This window comes from Fukomys damarensis, unplaced genomic scaffold, assembly GCF_012274545.1.
Source record: "Fukomys damarensis isolate Sample0158 unplaced genomic scaffold, DMR_v1.0_HiC HiC_scaffold_19, whole genome shotgun sequence".
In the NCBI taxonomy this organism is placed as follows: domain Eukaryota; kingdom Metazoa; phylum Chordata; class Mammalia; order Rodentia; family Bathyergidae; genus Fukomys; species Fukomys damarensis.
Genome location: NW_022900931.1, coordinates 62,350,755 through 62,365,365, shown reverse-complemented (window position 1 = coordinate 62,365,365; position 14,611 = coordinate 62,350,755). Strand labels below are relative to the sequence as shown.

Genomic DNA, 14,611 nt, shown 5'->3' with positions numbered 1-14,611 from the left:
GAGATTGAGAGGAGGGACCAGGCCAGGATAGAGAGGGGTCTGACTCCCACTGCCTCCCTCTCTCGTCCACCCTCGTCTCCTGCCCGCTTCAGAGGCAGCCTTCACCTCGCCCAGCTGTTGAAACCCCTGACCCCGGAAAACAGCCACCTCTGGGCTGGTGCCCGGACTCCGGCTCTTTAGCGGGCTTTTGCACTCAGTTCCTTAGCCCTGGGAAGAACCACTCCACTCCAGGCCTCTGATTCCCCAGGGAAAGGAGCGAGGTGGGGGCGGAAATGGGGTCTGGTTCCCATTTCCAAGTGGTGGGGAGCACGTCCTGTGTGCAGAGCTCGAGCCAGCTCTGGGGGGCTGGTTTCCGGGCTGAAAACGCCAGCCTGGATCCTTGGATCTCTGAGTCCCGGTCTCTGGCAGGCCGTGTTTACCATCTTTGTCCCACACGGGTGGTTCTGTCGCTGGGGATGGCAGCACTCTCAGATGTGGCCACTTGTATGTCCTGAGTGTCCAGGCACCCGAGTCCTAAGCATCTGCGATTTGGACAGTTGAGAGTCTCATCCCTACATGCTGAGATGTCCTCCTTACCTCAGATTACAATGACAGCGCCCTGGTTTTTGAGCCCTCCCTGGGTCACACCTGCGCAGGTCAGGTTCTTCAGGATGCCCAGCCCCGTGCTTCTCTCAGGGACATTGCACTGACTGTCCCTCAGCTTTGAAGACTCTTCCCTAGGTATCAGCATAGCTTTCTCCCACATTTCAGGTGCCTGGTTATTATCATCTTGTTAGAGAAGCCTTCTTATCCACTGTGTTCCAAACAGCTCCTTCTGCTTTTCTTTTTCTCTTCCTTTGCTCTGCTCATTTTTCTCCCCACACTTACTCTGGTCCGAATTTATTTATTTATTTTCTTTCCCATAGAGTGTATACTCTACAATGCAGTGATTATGTCTGTTTTGTTCATAGCTGTAGTCCCCAGGGTCACAGCAGTGTCTGTCATATAGTATGTGGTCAGTAATTCTTGAAAGTATGAATGGAAACCTCTGGAGATCCCTAATTTGAACAGTGTTAAGATTAAGATTCCTGGGTATGAATTTCTAAGACTCTGAGCTGACAGCACAGATAGAATTCTTCAGGCAGAATGTTGTAAAGATCCTGCAATCCAAAAATTCTAAAATTCTGTAATTCGGAATCCTGCAGTATTCCAGGACTGGCACACTTCTGTGATCTGGACAGTCTAAAGTTCTAAGAGTCTTTGTTTCTTTCCTTCTCACAGAGGAAGCTCCATCTACCGCCTCTTCCACCCCCGATTCCACAGAAGGTAAGCAGAGGGGAGGATGCCAGGGTGGGACTTCCGAGGGCTTCATCTCCGAGGAGGTCAGGCTTCTGCTCCGAGAAGCTCATGGCTCTCCTTTGCTCACTGAAGGAGGCAACGACGACTCAGATTTTCGGGAGCTGCACACTGCCCGGGAGTTCTCAGAGGACGAGGAAGAGGAGACCACTTCGCAGGACTGGGGCACCCCCAGGGAGCTGACCTTCTCCTACATAGCCTTTGATGGTGTAGTGGGTTCTGGGGCCCGCAGGGATTCAGTGGCCCGCCGCCCCAGGCCCCAGGGCCGCTCGGTCTCCGAACCACGAGACCTGCCCCCACAACCTGGCCTGGGGGACAGCTTGGAGAGCATCCCCAGCCTGAGCCAATCCCCAGAGCCTGGACGCCCTGGCGACCCTGACACCGCCCCTCCATCCGAGCGTCCCCTGGATGATCTGAGGCTCCGCCTAGACCAGCTGGGCTGGCCTGCCCGAGGAGCAGGGTCTGGGGAGGACTCTGCCACCAGCAGCTCCACTCCGCTGGAAGATGAGGAGACAGATGGGTTGGAGGCAGAAGAGACTGGAACTGGAGGTGAGATGTCAGGTGCTGGGACTAAGCCCCAAATTGTGGGTGGTCCCTCCTCTGGGCACCTCTGGGAGAAGGCTCATGGGTTTGCTCTCTACCACAACAGAACTGGACCTACAGCCCCGACTTGCTCAGTCCTCGCAGCCTCAAGTCCTTACTCCCCGCCCCATTCCCGCCTCCGGCTCTGGGACTCCCCAGGCCTGGACCCTGTCCCCACCCAGATCCCAAGATCCAAACTCAGGGCCTGAAGACCCCACACTGGAAGAGGAGGAAGAGCCCTGTGGGCCCCTTGAGCTGGAGCCAAACACTGGACAGTGTCTCCGAAGCACGGACCAATCAGAATTCAGTCTGGAGCCACACCCTTTGGGTAAGCAGCACTCTGGCTGGTGCTTTCTTGAGCCAATCAGAAAGAGAGGATTGGGATTTAAAGGAACAGAGGACAGTGGAGGAGGAAGGAGAAAGTATAAACTCTGCCCTTTCAAAAATTTCCCGTTATCTGAGATTACCACTGGCTCTTTCTATACAGTTCCTGGCCCACTTGAGAAGTTAGCCTTCCTTTCAGCATTAAGATTGGCTGTTTGCTAAAAAACTAATTTTCTCTCGTTAGGAGTGCTCCCCCTACTTTCTGATAAGCCAATATCTGTAAAAATAAATATCTTTCTTGGACGTGGGTATGTGCCTTTTCCAACTCTACACATTCTTAAATAAATTCTCCTCATCCCTGACCACATCTATTGGCCATTTGTAAATAGACCCAGCCTTTCTTTAAAATATGCTCCACCTCCAGGACAGGCCACGGGTTGGTTTGGACAACACCGTTGCTGGCTGTTTACAAGGAGCTCCCGTTTGGGAATTGTCCCCACCTCTGCGGATGGTCATTGGCTGGGTACAAAGCAGCCCCGCCCCTCGACCCCCTCCCTCTTAGTCCCGCAGTGGGCGAAATCCCCAAGAAGTGGCGGTGTCCGAAGCCTCTCTCTCCAGCCAAGATGGGGAGTAAAGGTGGGCTTGTGGGGCGGTCTGGGGCAGGGGTTGGGGGACAGCAGGAAGGCGTCCAGATTCGCCTTTCTTTCCCTCCAATCCGGGGCATGTTTCCTACTGGTTCTGGATTCCCCGAGGCCGCAGGCTGGGACTAGGGGGCTGAGGGAGGGGTCCAAAGAGGTTGTGAGGAGAGTGTGGGGTCCCCTCTTCACCAAGCCAGGGCTTTGGGGCCCAGGAGCACGGAGACCCCCTCCCCCAGCCTCCGGCCCAGAAGGCACTGTCACTCAGGGCCTGGACGGGCCAGCACAGCTGCGGACGAGCCCCCTTCCCCCCAGCGGGCCTAAACTTAGCCCAGCCCCTCCCCCACGCGCTGGCCTCAGCCTGGGGCGCCTGCCCGGGAGGGAGGGCCCTGCGTCTGGGTGGAGGGGGCTGCCCCTCATAGAGGAAAATGGGGCAATGAGTATGGAAGAGGGAGAAGCCTATCGGATTGGTCAGTCTGACTGGAGGCTGAGGAGAAGGGAGACACTGAAGGATACTGAGCTCCAAGTAGGGCTCCAAGGGCAGTGGGTCCTGGAGACGGTGGAAATTTAGATGGCTGAAAGGAAACATTGAATTGGCGAGGTGATTGCTCAGGGCTCATGCTGGGAGCCGAGTTTAGGGTCAGAAATTTGAGTTAGGGCTTAAAAAGGAGATGGTGTTCTTAATACATTTAAGACTTAGAAAACCCACGTATTGGTAAGGATGTCAAGGTGTTCCCACTCTGCAGTGTCGGGCTGGAAGAAATGAAACAGAGCACAACATCCATTGCTGGGAAGGATGTTAGAAAATGATCATTCTTAGGAGGCCAGGGATTTAGCTCAGTGGTCCCACCACCACCTGCCTCACAAGCTAGAGGCCCCAAGTTTGAGTCCCCATACCAAAAAAAAATAAAAATAAAAATCATTCTTATGTAGTTCATGGAAATAAAAATTGTTAGTCTTAGCCTGGCATGGTGGTGCATACCTGTAATCCCAGCACTGGGGAGGATGAGACAGGAGGGTCACCAGGAGTTAAGGCCATGGTGGGCTACATAGTGAGTTCAAGGCCAGTCTGAACTACATAGCAAGACCCTGCCTCAAAAAACCAAAACAAGAGCTGGGGATTTAGCACAGTGGCACCACACCTGCCTCACAAGCACAAAGCCCTGAGTTCGATCCCCAGTACCAAAATCATAAAACAAAGAATTGTTAGTCTTGTTAATAATCAATCTGAAAAAAACAATCTAACAAAATATATATATATATATTTGGTTAAAAAATACACAACCAGCCACCAGCAATTTCCCCCTTGGGATTCTGTCTCAGAAATAGAAGCTCCAGGAGATATGGATATCTGTGTAATGATGTTGCTTGCGACGATGTTTGAGGGAAGGGGGTAGGAAACAAAGTGAATTATCTAGGATTAGGGCCAAGTTTTATTACAATGAATGATGGCATAGCCACAGTATGAGATAACATGTCTCTCTTTTTATTTCTCCCTTCCTTCCTTTTTTTGTTTTGTTTTGTAGACAGGGTCTCACTATATAACCCAGGTCAGTCCTCCTGCATGGTAGGATTACAGGCTAGGTGGACACCCAGACCAGCTTCCTGTAGCTCTTAAAAACAATGAATCAAGAAGCTGGATGTAGCGATTCATGCCTGTAACTGCAGCCACCTGGAGGCCAGACAGGGAGGCTTTGCAAGAACCCTTGAAAACAATTTTTTTAATTAAAATTAAAGGACCTGAGTTGGATCCCTGGTACCAAAATAAATAAATAAATAAACAAACAAATAAATAAAATTATAATTAAAAGGGCTAAGGGTATGATTCAGTGGCAGAGCATTTGAGTTCAATCCCCAGTACCACAAAGAAAAACAAAATAGATTACAAACTATTTAGGGGTGGGGAGTTAGCTGAGTTGGTAGAGCGTTTGCCCAGCATGCAGAAGGCCCTGGGTTCCATCTCCAGTACCACAAAAATGAACGAAACTCCCAGTTGACTAGGAGGAAATTCTAGGAGGAAAAGTGCAATGAGATAGACGTGATACAGAAACGTATATATTTTTTTCCAATTTTCATTAAATAAGGGGCATGAGTATGCATTTGTGTATCCACAAGTGATAGGGAGCAGAGTAAGGTTAAGGGAATTTACCAAGTGGTTAACTTGGGTTCTCCGGGAAGAGAAACAGGATGCTGAAAATGTGGAATTTGGCTCAGGGCTCAGAGCACTGCCTTGTTAAGTCTGGGCCCGCTGTGGGATGGGAAATGGGGGTCTGGAGGTCAGCCGGGCCAGGTCCCAGCCCCAGCCCCAGCCCGATGCCTGCCCCTGTCCCCAGTGGCGGACCTGCTGTACTGGAAGGACACCAGGACATCGGGAGTGGTCTTCACAGGCCTCATGGTCTCCCTCCTCTGCCTCCTGCACTTCAGCATCGTGTCCGTGGTGGCACATGTGGCTCTGCTGCTGCTCTGTGGCACCATCTCTCTCAGGGTCTACTGCAAAGTGCTGCAGGCTGTGCACCGGGGGGATGGAGCCAACCCCTTCCAGTAAGAACCCGGACCCTAAGCCCTGTCACACCCCAGCGCCGACCAACACCCTCACCGCGACCTCAAACTAGCAGCTGATTCTCACCCTGGCCCTGACCCACCCTCATCTTTTTGCCTTCTAATCTTCTATTCTGACCCTGATTGTAAACCAGGTTCTGAACCCCTGGCACCCAGCCCTAAACTCTGATCCTGACCTCAATCCCTTAATCCCTGACCTCTTCTGCTGACCCTGGCCTTGACCCCAACCCTCTACGTGTGATTTGATTTGTCCCTTCAACCCTAACTTTGCTGTTCTTCCCAATCTTATTTATTTGCCCTTGTTTCATCCACTTCCTCCCAGCCTGGGCCCCATGCACCCACCGAAGCATCCCCACTTCTTTGTCCCCATCAGGGCCTACCTTGATGTGGACCTGACCTTGACTCGGGAGCAGACAGAACATTTGTCGCAGCAGATCGCCTCTCACGTGGTATCCACGGCCACACAGCTGCGGCATTTCTTCCTGGTAGAAGACCTTGTGGATTCCCTTAAGGTGACCGGAAGTACCCCATCCTGGGTTCCCAGTGGTTACTTCTATGCCCCTGGGTGGGAGGGCCATGGCTGGGTAAGTTCACAGCCCTTGGGCCTGGCTGACCATGACCCTCGCCCCCAGCTGGCCCTCCTCTTCTACATCTTGACCTTTGTGGGTGCCGTCTTCAATGGCCTGACTCTTCTCATTCTGGGTGAGCTGGAAAATCTGCCAGGGGTTGGGGGCAGAGTCAGAAGGTGGCTTTGGTGGGAGACAGGGCTCCAGGTGGAGCTGTTCGGCTCCTGGGAAAACTCTGACCTCATCTCTGTACCCACAGGAGTGATCGCTTTATTCACCATCCCCTTGCTCTACCGGCAGCACCAGGTGGGTGTGGCATGACCACTGTTACCAAATATGGGTGGTCTGACTGCCTCCGTCCAGACCCAGGGCCCCACAGACAGATAGCCCAGCCAGTCCCAAGGTGTTCTGACTGCTGCCCCTCCTTAGGAGAACTACAGTCTAACCAATATGTCTCAATAGCAGAGGCTGACTCTCCCCCGAGTTCTGTTACTGGAGATTGAACCTCCTTTTATTTTTTTATTTTGAGACAGGGTGTTGCTTAGTTGCCCCGGCTGGGCTGGAACTTGTGATCCTCCTGCCTCACCCTTGCAGATTGCTCTGGGGTTACAAGCATGGGCCAGCACACTGGGCTAGATAGGCATTTTGATCGGCGTCTTCAGAAAGAGTGAGGCTCCAACAGACATGGCCCTACCTATGGCAGGTGACCAACTAACACTCCTGTCTGGTGGCGCACCCAAGGTCTCAGTTATTTACATGTCCTCACCACGGAGCAAGAGCCTGCCTTTTTTTTTTTGCTCTTTGACACAACCAGGCTAGACAACACTCACAGGCAGATACCGTAGGGCCTTCTTCCTGGGTACCGCCAAAGACTAACAGACACACATTCCACTTGGAGAAAGACAGATCAACCCACCCACACACACAGTGATCTGACTGTCACCCAGCTCAGCCCAAGACAGACAGACTGCTGGATGTCATCACACCCCGAAGCAGTCAGGATCCACTCCCATGCCTCTCAGAGTTGGATGGGATGGCACACTGGCATAACTAGGACCGAGTGACAGGCAGGCGATCAGGGACAGGCAGATGAACAGACACTCCCTTCTCAGCCCAGCTGAGAGCCAGACCATAACACACCCTGCTAGACACATAGACCTGGTTAACTCCCCACAGACATGAATCCCTGAGACTCCAAATTCAACTCAACTGTAAATTAGACTCGTGTTCAAATCAGCCCATCAGCAACTCACTACCCTACCCCCTCACACACACACACAACACATGGACTCACTGGTGCTCTGGAGCAGGCTCACTGACAGATACGTGGGGTCCACCTGAGGCCACTCCCTACACAGAGGAGGGCCCAAGTGACTGACCGACCTTCACCTTGAGCTGCAGACTCCCGAGGGCATCTTTTTCGGTTCAGGGTTGAAGGCAGAGCAGTGGGCTACACTCCTAGCCCCTGATTTGGAGGGAGAGGAGGAAGCAGTCTCCTCCGTGAATTGAGGAGAACCCTTTCTAGTTCCTTCTCTCACTCCTGCTTGGTCTCCCCAGGCCCAGATTGACCAGTATGTGGGGTTGGTGAACAATCAATTGAGCCACATCAAAGCTAAGTAAGCATGAGGTTGTGAACAGGGATGGGAGGTGGGTGGAAACTTTTTCTGTCATCGCCCCCTGCCCCAAATCTCCTGGCTCTGAGTGCCACTTTCTTGGAACCGGTGAAAGACGATTCCAGGCCATTAGGTGGAGGGTTGGGGCTGGCTTTGGGCACTCAGCTGTGCCCCACCTAGCTCTTCCATAGTCTCTCATGCCTCCACCATCTTTTGCCACACCTCGTGACTCTAAGCGTTTCTCCCTCAGGATCCGAGCTAAGATCCCTGGGACTGGAGTTCTCGCCTCAGCAGCAGCCACAGTCTCGGGATCCAAAGCCAAAGCCGAATGAGAGGGATGTCTGCCCGCGGGACTCCGCCCCCTCCCCAGCAGCCCTCTGCCTCCCTCCTGTTCATCTCCTGTTCATCCCCCGTCCACTCCCCATCTCTGTCACTTGAGCCGTTTCTCGGTGGGTGTCAGAATCATGCCCATTAGGGAAACCGCTAATTTGCCCTAGCGGTCAGGACTACAATTCCCAAGAGGCTCTGCTCTAAGAGTCCCGGAAAGGCTAGGCCCCTTGGCTGCGGGACCTGCTGGGACTTGTAGTTAACTAGACAGGGCGCCGCCCTGCACTTCCACAACTCCACCGCTGGAGGCGCCGTGAGGGGTTGGGGTCGAGTCCGCCACTAGGCCCAATGCAGGGGCTTTGCATGGGGCCCAAAGGAGGCCTGAGCTTGGATTTATACTGTAATAAAAACTCCTGTGGAAAACAAGGCCTCTTGTGCTTCCAGCCCTCTTCAGCTGTCACCTTCCTGCACGGAAAAGCATTTAAGGGACACACCAGGACAACCTTCCCTGTTTCTGTGGAAGAAGCCACCTCTCCGGTCTGTTTAGATTATGAATGTTTAAGGGGAAGATCCTAAGACATCACTCGCAGCAGGGCAGCCATGTTCCTCGCCAGTGCTGCCAGCAGACACCACTCATGGATCCCACACTGCCTACTGCAAGCCAGCTTCTCCAAGGTTCAGACCCATGTTTCCTCCAAACATATCCAAACTCTTTCTCATGCTACAAATTTCAAACTCAGGGACAGCCCCATTGCCCATGTCACCAGGCCACATGCCTACATGTGACCCTAGTCTTCTGCACCCAGTTGGGAAGCTGTGTCTAGTCTGCCACTCCAGTGTCTCTCATCACTCACTGCTCTCTGTCCTAATTGCCCGATGGTCAAGCACAGGGCCTCATGGACTCACTGGGCCTCAAATTCCAAAACAAAACAGGGAAAGGAGGAAATAGGGGAAGACCAGAGTCCAAAGATCCATGCGCCTTTGTTTGAATCCTGGTTCTACTACCCCTATCTATGTGATCTTAAGTGGGTAACTTCACATCTCAAAGCCTCAGTTTCCTCGAATAAGAAGCTGTCACCTTGCAGAGTCCTTGGAACCAAGCCTGACATGAAGTGCAATAATAAAATACAGTGAGGGCCTGGGATTTAGCTCAGTGGTTCAGTGGCCTGCCTTGCAAGCATAAGGACATGAGTTCAGTTCCAGGTACCGGAAAATAAAAAATAAAATACAGCAAATGCTTAAGTTTAAATTTTTTGTTACAAGACACATTACCATTATTTCTCTCAAATCCTCTCTTTCACTTTGAACACACATCCCACTGCTCTTGCCACTTTCTGAAGCAGTACTGGAAATCCTCTTTTATGTCTAGTGACACTATTCTGGCTGCCTTGGTGTTCTGAATTGATTTAAAATATTTACCTATCGTGGTCATTTTGACTTTGGGGAAGAGCCAGAAGTTGTGAGGTGCCAGATCCGGTGAATAAGGTGAATGGAGCCATACAGTAATGTTTTTAGCTGACAGAAAATGCCCTACACATAAACTGTAAACTTGAGAAAGTGGCAAGAACAGTTGCATAAGTGTGTTTAAAGCAAGAGGGGGTGTTTTAATGGGGACTAATGGCAACATAATATTTTTTTATTTTTTGAGACAAGGTCTCACTATGTAGTTCAGGCTGGCCTCATACTCTCCGTGATCCTCCTGCCTCAGTTTCCTGAGTGCTGGAAGTTTGTTATGCACCACCATGCCTGGCTAGAGTAAAAATACATTTTAAATGTACGCATTGCTCATAGTTTTTGTTCATACCTTGTACAATAAATGTTCATTAAACAGAAGCTGCTGTTGATAGTTATGATGTTATTTCCCAAATGTCAGTCAGTGCATTGTGTCTTACATGACTCTTAAACCAACAGTTCTGCAATTAACTTAATCATTTTCTTTAAACTGGCTAATATAGAATTAAACTTGGGGCTGGCTGGGTGTAGTGGTGCATGCCTGCAATCTCAGCATTTGGGAGGCTGAGACAGGAGGATCACCACGAATGTGAGGCAGCCTGGACTACATAACAAGAACTTGTCTCAAAAGGGCGGGGCTAGTGATACTGCTTAGTGGTAGAGCACTTGCCTACATTATGAGGTTCTAGGTTTCATCCCCAGTGGTCCAAAAATAAGTAAATAAACAAATAAAATAAAATAGAGCAAATATATTTTGTAAAAGAAATGTTAAGGGCCAGAGATTTGGCTCAGTGGTGCCGCTGCCTGCCTGGCAAGTTCAAGGTCTCAAGTTCAAGACCACAAAGAAAAAGAAAAACAAAAAAGAAATGTTAAGTTGAATGTGGTGGCACACACCTGTAATTCCAGTGCTCAAAGCAGGAGGATTATTGAGTTGAGGCCAGCCGAAAAACAAAAAAGAAATGTTAAGTTGAATGTGGTGGCACACACCTGTAATTCCAGTGCTCAAAGCAGGAGGATTATTGAGTTGAGGCCAGCCTGGGCTACATGGTGAGGCCAGTCCAAACTACACAGTAAGACCCTGTCTCAAAAAACAAAGCAATCAGACATGGGGCATGCACCTGTCATCCTAGCACTTGGGAGGCTGAGGCAGGAAGATGAGTGCAAGGCCATCCTGAGCTGCCTAGCAAGACTCTGTCCCTCAAAACCAAAACCAAATGAAAACAAAAACAAAACAAAAAACAAGGACTGTTACTTTCTCACCTTGAAAGGAAGCCATTCTTGCTTGCCATAACAGAAGGTAACAGTAAAGACAAGCACAAAAATATTAGCATTCAAAATTTGGGCATCATCTAAAATCATCTCATGTCGCTGGTGACATGTGTCTTTTTAGCTATATCGTGATATTCCGAGCAGTAGGCACACCCACAGAATTTGTATATAGGGTTGCCAGCAGCAGCGAGTGGACTAAAATAAATAAATAAAAAGGGTTCAGGGAACTTATCTCAAATCTGGATTTGGCAAGCAGCGACAATATTTTAAATTTCCACACTAAAAATGATAGCAACATTTTCTAAAGATGGTTTGAGTCACACCTTTCATCAGACAAAACATTAATCAAAGAATGGAGAAAGAGAGACTGGCAGAATTATGGTTCCAGGCAGGGCCAAAGCCTCGGCTCCATCCTTAGCAACCGCTTCTACTAGTCAAAAACAAGTTGGAGGTTGAAAAGAAACTCTTATTGAGCACACACTTGCTCATTATGTTTCCTCCAGGGAAATCACTTGTACTGTCCAATGCACCGAGAGAAAAACTGAGTCTCAGAGGAGAAGAGTGATGACATTCTTTCATTCATCCTACAAATCTGTACGGGAAGCTGGGTATGGTGATGTAATCCCAGCACTCAGAGAGGCTGAGGCAGGAGGATCACAAGTTCAAGTCCAGCCTGGAGGCGGAAAGCCATGGGAACACGCAGAAGAGGGGAGGCCCAGGCTGGGCATATGTGAAAGCCCTGGACAGGGACCTGGCCTGGTGTGTGCAGGATCGCCTGTGTGCCAAGCCAGGTAGGTAAAATGAAACGGGGAGAGGATGGAGTGAAAGGGGCAAAACTATAGGGATTTGTAAACCAGAGAGAATTTTAACTTTTACTGTGAGATGCCAATCATAACAGGGTTTCATTAGGGAGAATGATATCTGTGTCAAGAAATCTTTTGAGTTTGGTTCCAAAAGAAGCAGCATTTTTGTGATCTTAACATCTGGATGGGCTGCGTGAACTGGACGATGGTATTTTCTGTTTCTCAGCCTCAGTTGCCCTAGCCATAACACGGAGGTGTAAAACTGTTCTGCTCGCTGGTATTTAAAGTCAGTGGGGACCGGATGTATGTCATCTCCAGCACAGAGGAGAGTGCCTGGGACTCAGTGGATTCTTAAATCCTTGAGTGGATTTTGGGCTCCATAAAGTCTCGCAGTTCCAAAAAAGGGCAGCAGGTGGCACAACGGCCCCGAAGCCTCAGCCCAAAGGCTCCGGATCTCGGCCCAAGCCCTATGGTGAATTTACTCTTCCGCCCCAGAATGCAGAATCTTCCGTGAAGGGGTTTCTGAGTACCGATTTATGAGTTTCTTCTCTTAAACTGAGTTTTCGCTTAAAAAAAAAAAAAAGGAATTCCTGCCTCTTTAACACCTGACAAGGTCCCCGAGCGCTGCTTCCCAGAATGCATGGAGCTATGTAAATAAGGCAATTTCCAGGAGGATGATTCATGCCATACGACACAGAAAAAACTTTGAAACCCATTTTTTTATGATGACTACATAAAAAAATTTATAGGCGGTAATATTAACTATCTACCATCATCACAATATACATGACCATAATCAAAAAATGAATAAATTGCACAGCTTTATATAGCCACCTGAATACACACATTTCCGCCCGGATGATCCTCAGTGGTCTGGGGTGCAGGCTTCAAACCTGTAGCTGTTTAGCGACAGAGTGGTTCAATTCCACCTTCCGGGCGAGGTTCCTATCACACACCTCATCGTCTTTCTTTTCCGCCCCCCGCACCTGCAAACCACACTTATGGAGCCAGGTCTTCAAGAAAGCTCCCACGTGGGCACCTGGAGAGGTCGCTGCAGTCTTCTAGCTCGCCATTGGCGGTCTTGCCATGTGGTCTCTGCCCACGGTCCCTTTTCCGCGGGAATATCAAAGATGACTGGAAAAGATGAAGAACACTTCTGCTACACAGCTCAAGGATATTCTTGTGGGTTTCGCCCCTTCACCGGCTTGTTCAGTCCATCGTTAACGTACTCGTGTATTCCATCACACATGTGCTTTTTCCTCAATTATTTGCTCATTTTCTTTCCCCCGTTCGACAAGTATTTGTGGAGTGGCTGCTGGGGACCAGCCCTGGCCCGGGCTCTGCTAGGAACACAGCGGTTGATGGCAGCCCCAGCCCTGGCCTCAGGGCAGAAGCGGTCCGGAGGGAACCAGAGACCAAGGGCCCCTCCCACTGTACCCTGAATTACCAAGCACAGAGGTGGTGACTGCAGGAAGGAAAAGTGCAGAGCATAGGAGGTCATCAGACAAGGAAACCTGTCCTGATGTCAGGGTGACTGACCCTGGGGCAGACGCTGGAAGGATGAGAGGGGTCAGAGAACCAAAGGGCGAGGCTTTCCCTGGCCAGATGGGGCAGCTCCAGTAATAGCTGTGGTCATGGCAGAGACGGCTCACTGTGCACTGGGCGCTGGTACTCAGGAGCCCCCTTTCCCCAACCGGCAAACTGAGGCTGGGGCAGAGGCAATCTCTCCTCCGGGGCCGCAGGTTGGGTGAGGCTGCAGCCCCAGAGCACTGACAACACCAGCCCCTGCTCTGTACTGCAATCCAGAATTGTCCCTCCCAAGCCAGTGACTCATCATACATTCAGTCTCCTAAATTGTTGGGGGCGGGTGGAGATGGAATCCAAGACCCCGACACTTAGCTACATCCAGGCCTTTTAAAATTTGCTTACAGGGTTTTATTATGTAGCACAATTACCCACCCTGGACTGGAACTTAAGATCCTCTTGTCTCAGCCTCTCAGAGCTCTGGGCTCACAAGAACTCAATGCCATGCTCTGCTCCAAAGGTCTCTTTAATCCTTCCTCTCCTCCCTGTCCTGTGGCCCTGGCCCTACTGCAGGCCTTCTCTCTAGTCTTGCTCTCCTCCCTTCCAGACACCCTCAGTTTGACAGCTAGAGGTCTCACCCTAAATTAGAATCCTGCCGCTGCCCCTCCTGTGCTCAGAACCTGCCATGGCTCTCCAGCACCCTCAAGAAAAGTCTAAACTATTTCACCTGGGCAATTAATGGCCTGAAGAAACTGGTCCCTGCTCACCTCTCTCCCCACACCTTTGCTCCATGACCGTGATCCTTGACCTCCCGGTCATCAAGCACAACTCCCCCACCAGGTCTTTGAGCTTGCAAGGTTCTGGCCCCAGCCTTCTAGTGTGGTCTATACTTGGCATGTGTCACTAGGACACAGCACAACTGTCCCCTCCTCCAGGAAGACCTTCTTGACACTCAGTCAAGGTTAGACTCACCTGTTGGGCTCCCTCAGTCCCACGGGGCCCTCAGCCCTGTTTGCGTCGTGTCTGACTGAGAACAGATCTGTATCCACCACTTGCCTATGAGCTCTAGGAGAGCAGGCCAGGCCTAGGAGCTGAGTCCCTGCCCTTTCTCCTGTCATAGAATGTGCTTGGCAAAAACATGTTTTTTGAGACAGGGTCTCACTAGTAGCCCAGTCTGGGCTGAAACTCCGGATCCTCCTGTCTCAGCCTCCCAAGTGCAGGGATGACAGGTGTGTGTCACCACACTTAACAACTCTCCGGCTCATTCATTTGCTAAAATGTTCAAAGTATCTCAGGACACCACCTCCCTCCTCAGAGTGCTCCCATGAAAATAAGTAGGTTGGATTTTGCAATGGGGATGGCTGTACTGCATCTCTCATCCCTCCCTCCCTCTCTCTCTGGTCCTTCTAGCATCTAACCTTACTCTCTCTTGCTGAAAGGATGCCAACTAATGAATGTCAAGAGAAAAATAGACTCTGAGGCATGGTGGATGCATTTTTCTGAGCTTTTTATTGGCGACAGTGCAGAACCAAGGGGTGAGGGGAGCAGCCCAGTTCCGGCCACCCGGCCCCCAGCCCCAGGGTCAGGTGCAAAATACAAAAAAAAAAAAAAAAAAAAAAAAA

The 14,611-nt window shown here is 50.5% G+C and overlaps 1 protein-coding gene across 2 annotated transcripts in view; it reads left to right on the top strand.

The window, feature by feature from the left end:
• The window catches only part of Rtn2 (reticulon 2), a 54,759-nt gene extending 46,381 nt beyond the window's left edge, over window positions 1-8,378 (top strand). The window contains exons 2-10 of one of the 2 annotated variants that reach the window (XM_010614612.2): window positions 1,261-1,305; window positions 1,411-1,884; window positions 1,985-2,245; window positions 5,210-5,417; window positions 5,809-5,947; window positions 6,068-6,137; window positions 6,261-6,307; window positions 7,559-7,617; window positions 7,865-8,378. In XM_010614612.2, coding sequence (XP_010612914.1) covers window positions 1,261-1,305; window positions 1,411-1,884; window positions 1,985-2,245; window positions 5,210-5,417; window positions 5,809-5,947; window positions 6,068-6,137; window positions 6,261-6,307; window positions 7,559-7,617; window positions 7,865-7,946 — 1,385 coding nt within the window. In that variant the 3' untranslated portion in view covers window positions 7,947-8,378. Of the gene's footprint in view, window positions 1-1,260; window positions 1,306-1,410; window positions 1,885-1,984; window positions 2,246-2,784; window positions 2,878-5,209; window positions 5,418-5,808; window positions 5,948-6,067; window positions 6,138-6,260; window positions 6,308-7,558; window positions 7,618-7,864 lie in introns of those variants that run through there. The other variant, XM_019206134.2, reaches the window with a different exon arrangement.
• Window positions 8,379-14,611: the final 6,233 nt, after the last annotated feature.